The sequence below is a fragment of the Sorghum bicolor genome, chromosome 9 (genome assembly GCF_000003195.3).
Source record: "Sorghum bicolor cultivar BTx623 chromosome 9, Sorghum_bicolor_NCBIv3, whole genome shotgun sequence".
Lineage (NCBI taxonomy): Eukaryota > Viridiplantae > Streptophyta > Magnoliopsida > Poales > Poaceae > Sorghum > Sorghum bicolor.
The window spans coordinates 7,448,246-7,461,234 of record NC_012878.2 but is presented as its reverse complement, the minus strand read 5'-3'; the positions used below and the strand labels follow the sequence as shown (position 1 = coordinate 7,461,234).

Genomic DNA, 12,989 nt, shown 5'->3' with positions numbered 1-12,989 from the left:
TGGACGGCTCAAGAGCGCCTCGCTGACGGAGAGATTGGGTGCTCTCGCGGAGGCGATTGGCGCAGGGATTGGGGCGCCAGCGCGGACAAGACAGGAAAGGGGAGGGGATGACGGTCTGCAGAATGTTTCCTAGTAGGAGGATGCGGAGGCGCGGACGCACGTCGCGAGCAGGCAGACGGACGAAACGATGGTTGCACGAAGAAAATGTCCATCTTCTAGTCTTTTTAGTGTATATATATAGGCAGACGGACGAAACGATTGTTGCACGAAGAAAATGTCCATCTTCTAGTCTTTTTAGTTGTAGGAGATTCATATATGCTGACCACATGTGCTGAAGTGGCATGTTTTGTTTTGCATAGGTGGACTCTCTGAATTTATGAATTATTATGAGTGCTACTTTTTCTTCTGAATTTCTGATTTCATAATTTGTTAGTCACTAGCAAAATATGTCCGTGCGTTGCAACGGGGTATAGAATTTATTATTTGATAATTGTACACTTTTTGTAAAATTTAAATGAGTTTAGTCCAACCTTGAATCAAATAAATATAACCCCACCAAAACAAACAAAACTACCAAACTAATATTAGAAATCACCTTGAGAAGAAATAGAAAAAAAATCATGTCCCATAAAAAAAATCAAAAATCTTCATGTACAGTGGAGGAAAAAGAGTAAAAAATGATATAAAAATATGAATAGAAATTAAAAGAGGAAGAATATTACGTAAAGAAAGCATAAAAGCATCACATGAGGGAACAATTCCATCAAACAACACGTCAGATCAGTCCACTTTTATTGTCGCTCAGTGCAATCCAAAGCAAAACCAGCGGCGTAGTTAGTGACAAAAGCCCACAGCCACAACCGCCACATAATAATATAATTAATAGGTAACAGTTCTCAACATCCTTTCATCACAGTATTTGTTTGAGACATACATGAACAAAGCACATGTAATTCCGTATGATTAAGAGGAAGTACCTTGTGGCCAGCATTGATGCATCACGAGAGAAGGAACAGCCGATCAGAGGGCGATCATCTCCAATCTCGCTACACTCCAGGACAAACTCCGCAGCCTGCTTCACGACGAGTTCGGCCTCCGATTCTGGGTCCTCATCGAAATCCTCGTGGCAGCGTTTGGCCATCTCAATCCTGGCCTTGGCACGGGGCAGCGAGTACCGTGCAATGTCGACACGCGCCTTGAGAAGCTCTTGCGTGCCCTTGGTGAAGAAGGGGTACTGGATCTGCTCCTCCTCGCCGGTGCATGCAGCGTGGTCGTCCTCCCGTGCGCGGAGGAGACGGTCGACCTGGCCATCGGCCTCGAGCCGGACCATGAGGGCTCGGAGGCGGTCGTGGCGTTCCATTTCACGCTCGCCAAGGCGGCGGAGGTAGGCCCACACGACCATGGCGTAGGCGCGGCGCCGCTAGAGGAGCTCCTGCACCGATTGCTCGTGACGCTCCCACGTGGCGCGGTGGTCGTCGGAGACCTCGTAGTTGGCCTCGCCTCCGCCCCCGGCGGAGGAAGTGGCGGCGGCGGGACGGGGATGGGAGCGATTGGCGGGTGGACGGGGACGGGGAGCGGAGCCATGGGAGGAGTGGGGGCCGGGGGTCACAATTTTTTTTAAAAAAAATTGCTTTTCCTCAATTTGGTAATATTGCAACGGAAGAAAAACATCGAATAACCCTAGAAAGTGATGACATAATGTTACATATCTATTTATATTTATCCTTTTTATAAAATTTAAAGTCCATAATTTATTTTATTGATAACCATAACATCTATGGTACTAGATAGTTAATATTTACAATAATATGTAGCTTAAAGACATATTTATTTAATAATAAAAATAGAAAATAGTTAAATCTTATCTCACTCTAATATTACCTCTTAATATGCCTCAGTATTATATTAAAACATGAGAAGTTTGATGTTAGCATTATTTTTTTAATTTAGATTAGGATTGCTATGAAATATGAATCAAGCATCACATTAAATAGGGTACCATTAAATTTTTATAATAATTGGAGCAAGATAACTACAATTTTAATTTTACAGTAAAAAGCATAGGCAAGCATTTCCAAAAAAAAAGTGTACTAAAATTTGTGATATTTTTTGTTTACTGCATGGATCTATATATGTGGAGTTGAACAAAATTTGTTTTATAATTTTTAGATTTTTCTATGAATTACTATGCATTTATTAATTTTCAGCCAATTTAAAAAATAAAAGAAAAGTAAATTGGAGATTTTATATTAGAAACTCTAGAAAAATTTTTATTCTTTTTTCTTTCCATCAGTACCGATTCCGGTTGGGATTGCGGTCGACGGTAGAGGCGAGCGACTGGAATATGAGATTTTGCATTAGGAACCCTAGAATGTTTTTTATTTTTTTTTTGCCCTTTTAAAAACGTTGGACAGAGGAGGCGATCCGTAAACCGAACACGAACACGGACAGAACATGGACAGGAGGCAGAAGAAAATATTTGGCAGACTGAAATTTTGGCTCTTTATAGATAGGTATAGATTAGTCAAGTTTGAGAACACGTGAATTCGACTTCAACTTGTCATCCGAACAGGTTGATGGGTTTTTTATTTCGGTACCACTTCTAAAATTACCGCGAAATTCAACCAGAATTTCACCGATGTTTTTTTTAGAGACTTGCATATGAAATATATTTTTCTAAAAAATTAGATCTAAGAAAATATTAGCATTGATTTATGGGTACACATAGATTGTGTAGAAGAATATGCAACATAAATAATAGAAAAATATGAGTCTGTCTAGAGTTATATAGCACATGTATTAGTATATTACTATAAAATTTTGATTTTTTCTTTTCCACCACTGAAATTTCCAAAATTCATGAAATTTCGCCAAAATTTTGAACCCTCCGGTACAATGTTGCTGATACTTCCTGAATTCTATTGCTTGTAGAGTTTGTCATTACTCAGGCAAAAGATAGTGCCGATATGGTTTTGTATATTTTCCTTGAGAATGCCATGTTTATTTTTTTATTTACCTTGCTACCTCCCTATGTCCCAAATTATGAAACATTTTGTTTTTTTAGATATATTGTATGTAGATATAGTATATATCTAAGTACACAACAAAACTATATATGTAGAAATGCCAAAATGTTTTATAATTAAAAATGAAGGGATCAAACTTTTGTAAATCTGTCCATTTAGAATTCATTGGCATAGGGCCATTGGAGAAAGCAAATGATTTGACTAATGACTATAATACTCTTGAGCTCCAAAGATTGATTAACAGAACGCAGTGGATCAGATGTTCGGATTACTTTATCTGCTCTCATCCAGTATGCTCCCCTAACCAAAATCACTCCATTAGAGAATAAGTTAGAAGAGCTCTACCAAATAGGCCATGATACTCCGTCCGATTTAAAGTATTATTCTTTTGAGTTTTCTCCTAAATCAAACTCCTTAAATTTAACTGAGTGTATCGAAATAGTGGTATGTCTTTTAAAGATCTGGTTTATTAGGTGGTTCAAATACATGTTCCCAACCTAAAATTTTGGTCCCGTTTCACTTGCATTTTCTTTCATTCGGTCTTGTTTTGAGAGTGGAATCGAACCACTCACTCTTGTTTGGATTTAGGCCTTGTTTAGTTTCAAAATTTTTTGGAAAATGGACACTGTAGCACTTTCGTTTGTATTTGACAAATATTGTCCAATTATGGACTAACTAGGCTTAAAAGATTCGTCTCGTCAATTCCAACCAAACTGTACAATTAGTTTTTATTTTTGTCTATATTTAATACTCTATGCATGCGTCTAAAGATTCGATGTGATAGAGAATCTGAAAAATTTTACAAAATTTGTTGGGAACTAAACAAGGCCAGAGTGCAAAAAGAGCCTAGCCAATCCCGCCAGTACAGCAGCTTTGCTAGAACCTTTTTATTTGATTTTTATATGATTTTTTTAGCAACCGATCCTGTTGCTGAGAAATGAAAAAGATATTTCCATTTCTGTCAAGAAAAGCATATTCTTTTTTATCGAAAGTGATAACACCGACAATACAAGGAAAACATTATGAAGATACGTTTTTAGGGTGGATTTAATGAAATTTATTTTATATTGTAGATGATATTTTTATACAATTTTGATTAAATTTAAAATTGTTTGGCTCCTTGAAACATGAGAGTTGCAGTTTTTTTATGAATGGAGGGAGTATTATCCATTACATTTGTACTAGAAATAACTGAAGTGAATTTTTATTTCTTGATTGACATCAGCGATTCACCGTGCAGTGGCTACTACTCCTTCCATTTCAAATTATAAGTCATTCCAAGAATTTTGGAGAGTCAAAGTATTTTCAAGTTTGATCAAAATTATAGAGAGAAATATAAAGATTTATGTCATAAAATAGGTACGCTATGAAAATATAACTAACAAAGAATCTAATGATACTTGGTTGATACTAAAAATGTTATTATTTTACTATATAAATTTGGTCAAACTTGAAAAACTTTAACTCTCCAAGATTTTTGGAATGACTTATAATTTGAGACGGAGGGAGTAGTTACAAGGCACTACCATATGAAAGCAAATAGCAAACTGCTAGCCATCAGACAAAAAGTTGTACGAAAATGAATAATGAATAACTAGCAAATTCGCGTGACAACGACGCCAGTGCCCGAGCAGCAAGCTTCAGCCACCGCGCGCTCCCTAGCGTGGTGGAGAGGCAGCCGCTGCCCCGCGCATCCAGCTAGCACAAAAATTTTATGACAAGTAACACATAAATTGAGATAGACATCACGGCATGTTTGTCTACGCGAAACCATGAGGATCCATAGCATTGTATCGGTACCTCCACATGGAGATGAATCGGACAGAATCAACCTGACCAAAAATCGAACACTGAACTGAAAAGTTGGTTTGTTGTTTTTTCGGTTCGGCTTCGGTTTCTGTTTTTGTGTGATTCGGTGTTCGACTTCGGCTTCGGTTCTATGCCAAACCAAACTGAGACCCCGAGGAATCGACACATCATTAAAGAGCCAGACTCCACGACGTGCAGGCGTAGGCGCTCAACCCACTCGCCACCCACTCGCTACTTGCCCTCATAGCCCAACAGCCCACTCGGCATGACTCTTCAGAGCCGCAGCCCGCAGCGACTCGCACGCTCCGCTCCTGGTCTCCTCGTGGCCTTCTCCCTCTCTCCCTCTCCCTCCAAACCCTAACCCTTTGGAGGCGGTGGCAGTTGGCAGGCGCGGCGCGGTGGCCGACGGGCGCGACACACCCAGCAGGTCAGGCGGGTGAAGCAGTGATGCGACATGGCTCAAGATTGCAACGGGTACCCGAAACTCGAGTACGTAACGAGTTTTACCCGATAAAGAGGCATGTATAGGATGAATTTTCTACCCGTGGGTATGTTATTGGGTAAAATACTATACCCATCGGGTATGCCGGGTACGGGTGTATTCTACCCATACCCGCCTACCCGCAGGTAAAAAATACCCGCCAAAATAACTAGCCATTCTTGTCATTTTAGCCTATATAACCTATGAATTTGGTCTAAATCCAACTAAACTATCCTATTATATATATGAATGTGATGTTATTATATGAATATTAGTTTATAACTTGTTAGAAGCTTAGAATGATTTATCTTTGCATGTGAATGTCTAAGGTTTATATGTAATCCTCGGGGTGCAGGTTATCATCGGGTAGAATTTACCCGCGGGTACGGGTATGGGAGCATTTTCCTACCCATGTGCGAGTACAGGTAGCCCGATGGATAAAATTTAGACTTCATGGGTGCGGGTACGGGTGGTCACTACCCGTCGGGTACGTACCCATTGCCATCTTGAGACATGGCTAACGGCGCACTAGTTTGATTTGGCCTTGTTTAGTTGCAATTTTTTTTGTTTCGGCTACTGTAGCACTTTCGTTTGTATTTAGTAATTATTGTCCAACCATGAACTAAGTAGGCTCAAAATATTCATCTTACAAATTACAGGTAAACTGTACAATTAGTTATTTTTTTATTTATATTAATGCTCCATACATGTGCTGCAAGATTCGATATGCTGAAAAATCTTGTTTGACTTCGTTGTCTAGTCTGCGGCACAATTGTCTGTGACAAGTACTAGCGCAAAAATTTTGTGACAAGTAGCGCAAAAATTGAGGTAGGCTTCACCGCATCACTGGATCAGCGTGGTGTTTGTGCACGTGAAACCACGAGGATCGATAGCATCCCCATACCACAGTTGTACTCTCTCCGTCCCACAAATAAAAATACATCTAGCACTTGGGCTCCTAGATCAATGAAGTCGGCAAATTACACTTTTTCCCCTATAAAGACGTCTGACAGTATAGAGAATTGCTCACATATTTGGAGAGTAAAATTTAAAATAAATAAACCAATAATAGTAGTACAATAAACTAGTGGCCAAACATTTCACAGACTAGTGGAGTGACACACATAAAAAATTATTAGTGCTACAAGCTCATGGGCATGTAATATAGCACGGAATGTTCCAGTACCACAAGTCTGGCGCCATTGTGGCCAAATTACAAATTTTGAATTGGCGCCATTGGCCCACTATAAAAAGTCTCCACCTCTTCAAGATCAATCCAACGAAAGGCTCAATCTTCCCTAAACTCCAACAACCTGCAATCCAATCTATATTTAGACATGGCCATAGATCTCAATATAGTACCAGATGATGGAGATGAAGAGTTAGCCACAGATCTCAACATAGTACCAGATGGAGATGAAGAGTTAGCCACAGATCTCAACATAGTACCAGATGGAGATGAACCTAAATGCAAAACCTGCACATGTGGAAGGTGTTGAAACCCATCATCCTCTGGATCAAGATCAAGTCCATCGACCTCCCAAGAGGGTGAAGTACACCGACACCATGAAGATCAGGCCCACTCTCTTCTAGAAGATGAACAAGATACTGTGCATGTTATTGATCTCAACATTGCTGCTTAGCTAGGACAACAACCACCCCATGAAGGTAATGTCTCTTAACTGCATCATTACAACAAGCAAATGGTGAAATGTGTACACACAAGTTCAGAACATGAATTAGACACTATCCCTCACCTTTTCTGTAGTCCTTGTTGTTGAAGAAGACCATCAACAACATGGAGATATCAGCTTTCATGGTGAACATGAACAAGATGAATTTGACCTCAACTCAGAACCTTTTGATCAACAAGAGAGGCAAGAAATGATCACTAAGATCCAGATCAGCAACTTTGACTGTATACATTGTTCATTTCAGTTAAGTGTTCAAAACAAGGATTTACGGTCAAGCTTATATCACCATTTGCAACTAAACTTGATAACTTGAACTATGGGGCTAATCAGTACACATACAAAATGACATAGAGTAACTAAGCATGGTTATAAGGCACTGCATATAAAATAGCAACAATTTGGATTTAGTTATTCGAACTCGTCTATTTGCATAGATTTAAATAAAACTAAGTAAAGTTCATGTAACATTAGTTTTTTCTCAAATAGTTGGCACAACCTTTTCATACAACTACAACACTTCCAAGACATTTTTTTTAACTTTTAGAAACATTTTCAGCAACTATTATTATGAAATATTTACCATTTATGTACAACACTGCAACAGTGGTATTAGAACTCACCAACATATTGTTAATGTAGACATGACAAGGGCATGCATGACTATGGTGTGTACTCTAATGTTGTGGACTTAGCCTTCGTTGTTGAGGAGTTGGAGGACTCAAATGCTGATAAAGATGAACATGCAAATGAAAATAATACACATCATCACAGAAATCTGATGGATCTCGAAAGATAGCAAATATATGAAGAATTGCGTGAGAGAAGCAACCGAGGAAGGTTAAAAAAGAATAGTACAAATAAAGTTGCTCAAATGTTCCAGGTTAGTATCAATCAAGTGCGGAGTGTTTGGAAGAGAGTAAAGCAGTTCCGTGCACAAGGCAGGCCAGTAGATGTTAGATTGAGAAAAAGGAATTGTGGCCACGAAAAAACAAATAGACCTATCAGATGTTCTTAGCATCCTCTTGCATAGGAGGAGAATGATAAGATCACTAGCTACTGCTCTTGGTGTAGAGAAGAGCACTGTACATAGGTGCAAATAAGGGCTGCTACGACGCCATTCTAACACATTGAAGCCTCTACTAAGGGATGAAAACAAGAAAGAGAGGCTGTAGTGGTGTCTGTCGATGTTAGATGAGCAGACATTGCCAAATGAACCCATGTTTAGTGAAATGAAAAACATTATTCACATGGACGAGAAGTGGTTCAACAACACATCGAAGTACACAACGTACTATATGCTTGTAGAAGAGGACGACCCCCATAGGACTATATGCAATAAGAATGCCATTGACAAAGTTATGTTCTTATCAGCTGCAGGAAGGCCTATATATGATGATGAGGCAATTGTATTTTTGATGGAAAGCTAGGAGTGTGGCCCTTTGTCAATGTGCTAAACTGAACTCTGCATTTGAAAGTCGTTATTAGGTAATTTCAAAATCAAAGGCTCAGAAGAATTCTTATTGTACTCACTGTACTAATAAGGAACATTGTTTTTGTACCCTAAAAAGCCTTTTACAAGTGAAAAAAATAATAATACAACATTACAGTGTTTAAAGGCTCACGCCCATAGTTGAAAGGGCTCGTAACACTTAGAATAGGAAAAAAACTCAGTCTACAAGACTACAACAACAGCCTCTACAAAATTGATTTTGATGGCTTTTACAAACCACTTCCGTAGTAGTAAATCAGAACAAAAAAAACTGATAGCACCAATTGCCCAGCCCATAGGCATAGGAGGCAACGCGTTTGTCGGAAAAAAATTTAAATGTAAACCGGCTGTACTGAGGCAGAGCACTTCCAGTCAGATGTTGACACGTGCCTTTCCATGGCACAGCAGCCGTCGGATCAATTGCCGCCAGACACATGGGCTTTCTCGTGGCCGCGTGAAGCCGTTCATCGCCTGGCGCTGGTCGCGTGATGAATTCCTCCTCACGCGTGGCTTCCATCGGGCGTGGTCTGCACCGAGCATCTGTGCAGCCAGCCCGCATATAAATTTTTTCTTGTCTTTTTTTGAGGGAAATAAATTTTTTCTTGTTTGTTTCACTGCGGCCCACGGAGTACCACTACACCATGCGATCCAGGCTGCATATAACCTGGGCCTTGTTTACTTCCACCTAAAAACGTAAGATTTTTCAAAATTTTCCGTCACATCGAATCTTTAGACGCATGTATGGAGTATTAAATATAAACAAAAATAAAAACTAATTGCACAGTTTGGTTGAAATTGACGAGACGAATCTTTTAAGTATGGTTAGTCTATAGTTAGACAATAATTACCATAAATAAACAAAAATGCTACAGTGTCCTAAAATTTTTTCCTTCGGAAACAAATAAAGTCCTGGATGGAGAGATCGCAGCGGTGGCGCGCCGCACGTCCGACGGAGGGCGCAGGCGGGGCGGTGTTCCGGCGGTGGCAGTGAGCAGTGGAGGCAGGGCGTGCTGGTCGGCGACACCGGAGGATCGAGGAATTTTTCGTGTTTACTTGTCGTGGCGCGGAGAATTGTTGGGGAGGTGTGGATAGGTAGGGAGGTGGGTGGTATAGCGGCTGTGGCATGCATCCGACTGCTGCACCAAAAATAGAGATCTGTGGATGTGATGGATTGTGGATGTGATGGATTGTGCTAGGCCTTGTTTACTTCCACCTCAAAACCCAAAATTTTTCAAGATTTCTCGTCACATCGAATCTTTAGACACATGCATAGAGTATTAAATATAGACGAAAATAAAAACTAATTACACAGTTTAGTCAAAATTTACGAAACGAATCTTTTGAACCTAAATAGTCCATGGTTGGACAATAATTACCACAAACAAACGAAAGTGCTACAGTGTCGCGAAATTTTTTCGCTCACCAACTAAACACGGCCTTATTATGTGAGGAGACGGGAGGTCACTATTGAACTATAGCGGGATCACTAGGGGCCTGTTTAGATTGGGAACGAAAATTTTTTGGGTGTCATATCGGATGTGTCGGAAGGATGTCGGGAAGGATTTTTAGAAACTAATAAAAAACAAATTACATAACTCGTTAGGAAACTGCAAGATAAATTTATTAAGCAAAATTAATCTGTCATTAGCATATGTGGGTTACTGTAGCACTTAAGGCTAATCATGGAGTAACTAGGCTTAAAAGATTCGTCTCGCGATTCTCAACTAAACTGTATAATTAGTTTATTTTTTTTATCTACATTTAATGTTCCATGCATGTGTCCAAAGATTCGATGGGATGGATGAAAAATTTTTAGACGGGGAACTAAACAGGGCCTAGGCCTTGTTTAGTTTCCAAAAAATTTCAAGATTCTCAATCACATCGAATCTTGCGGCACATGCATGGAGTATTAAATTTAGGCGAAAACAAAAACTAATTACACAGTTTGCCTGTAAATCGCTAGATGAATCTTTTGACCCTAATTAGTCTATGATTGGATAATATTTGCCACAAACAAACGAAAGTGCTACAGTATCTAAAATCCAAAATTTTTACCAACTAAATAAGGCCTAAAAATAGAGATCTTTATGGATTCTCCGTCTTTATTTTTCATCTAATGTTTTTTTTACGCGTGAATTTACCTGGGAGGCGAACGTGAGTATGATAATAACTTATTATTACTGGATGCCAGAGATGACGGGATACGAGCTCCTCAAGAAGGTCAAGGTAAGGCCAGTCTCAATATATATAGTTTCATGGTACAGTTACCAAAATTATAAATTAGGTAACCGAGCCACGTAAGTTCTATTGGGATGAAACTTCTCTCTCATTTGATGAAACTCCTTCATATAATGATCTTGCTAAGTCAACAATTTTATTTATGTGGCATCTTATTTAATGTGCATGACACTCATATGAAACATGCATTGAGACTAGCCTAATAATCTGACGACTAGTCCACTGTAAAAGCTCTACGCTAACAGTGGAGATTCTTTTTACAAACGGTTTTAATTAAAAATACCTGTAAAAATAAATTAGCGTGTCTGACTCAAGAACCGCTAGTGGAAACACATATTCTTAAGAAAACCATCAATGTAAATGGTGCATTTTCACTAGCGGTTTTCTTAAGTAAACCGCTAGTGAAAATATATTTGCACAGACGGTTTTCTATCACCACTGAAAATTATGCATTTCTACATGCGGTTTTCTTAAGAAACCGCCACTACAAATCAGATTTTTAGTGGTACTCTCCTACGAAAACTGCCCGTAGAGGTATTTTGAAATTGATTTTTTTAATTTTTTAAATGACCTCGTATGAAAAAACCATCAAAATAAAAGTTGTCATTCTCAAAAAGTTATAAAACTTTATAATTGATAACTTTTTTATTTGAAAACGTCTTGTCATCGAAAATTATGTTCAAATTTGTTAGAAATTCAAATTTTGTAAACGACCTCAGATGGAGAAACTACCAATATAAAAGTTGCAGATCTTAAAAAGTTATGAAACTTTATAGTTGACAATTTTTCATTTAAATTCGTTTAGAGCCTCAAACAATCAATGTATGCTCGGGTTTAGGATAATTTGTGGAAACCAAACTCTAATATAGTCACAATTAAGTGATGGGTTGAATGATAGTGCATGCTACGCACGAGGGGAAGGTCATGGGTTTGAATCTTGCTGGCTATGTAACACACGATTTTATACGAAAAAATGTGTGACATCTCAAAACACGAAAAATATCGTGATCACATGTGCATATGTGTGGGTTTTAAGCATCGTACATCACAACTTGCACGAAACGTTCTCAATTTTTTATCACACCCTCCACATGTGGTATCACGACATCTTGACAAGTTTCATGATTTATGGACTTCGTTTGCATTTTATAGAATTTTAAAACAAATCGCCTGCAAGTTGGTGGCCATGTTTCAAGAAGAAGATGTTTGAAATTTTGTGCCAGTCCCTGGATATGGCCTCAGAATACACTCAAATATATGACTATCATTTTTTGAATCACTCAATTTTATTATTAGATGCACCTGCAGTTCAAAATTGAATTATAAAAAAATCAAGTAAACAAAATTAATGATCCAAATATAGCAAAATAAACTAGAAAACTTTCAAATTTGAACACGTACCTCAAGGTATTGTAGGAGGATAGCATAAAAGATTTGGAGGCAAAAAGAAAAAAAAATAAAATTATGCCGAGTGCCTCTGCAGGACCTTTGGCAAAGAGGAATTTCAGGGTTTTTTTAAATAGCCTTTTGCCGAGTGCTAGATTGGGGCACTTAGCAAAGACTAAAATTATAATTATATCGACCGAAGTTAAAATATATCCCCAGCATCCCACGGCCCCCAAACCCTAGCCCATTTCACCCGGTGCCGCTGCATTGCACTTGCATCACACCGCCGCCGCTGATTTCGCCTCGCCCCACCGCCGCTGCCCTCGCCTCGCACAGCCGCTGCCATGCTCGCCCGGACACCAAATCCCCCTATGCCTCTTCCCACACCTTGCCGTAGGCCCCACCTCGCGCACAAGCTAGCTCACCCCTCACCCTCCTCCCTACCACGCCCATCGCTGCCCCTCGCCGCCCGGCTGTAAACGCAGGCGCTCGCCGACAACCCCTCCCCATGTGCGAGCCGCCGGTGCCCCATGCTCGGCCTTTGTGCTGCGGGCTGCCTGCACCGTCCTGCTACCACTGTTGCCCTACCACGGCCCCCGCGCTGAGAAGGAGTAGGAGGAGGCTAAGGAGAAGGAGAAAGAGGAGAGGAGGAGGAGGAGGAGAAAGGGAGGAGGAAGAGAAGGAGAAGTAGAGGAAAAGAAGAAGGAGAGCGACTGCCCGTTGATGAGCCCCCACAGCCATCCCCACCATTCCACCTGTTTGTCCTCACCGCCAACGTCCTCGCCCAATGAATCGGCAAGGTATATCCCCTCCGTCGTTGTCGTTGAAAGTTCAACTTAGGACAACTCTAGAAGTTGAAGCTTTCA

The 12,989-nt window shown here is 39.9% G+C and overlaps 1 protein-coding gene across 1 annotated transcript; it reads right to left on the bottom strand.

Moving 5' to 3' along the window:
* Positions 130-1,402, bottom strand: LOC8080970 (U4/U6 small nuclear ribonucleoprotein PRP4-like protein). The gene is made up of 2 exons (XM_002439344.2): positions 978-1,402; positions 130-220 (listed from the first exon to the last, which is right to left on the bottom strand). The coding sequence occupies exons 1-2, from the start codon at positions 1,400-1,402 to the stop codon at positions 130-132; spliced, it is 516 nt and encodes a 171-aa protein (XP_002439389.2).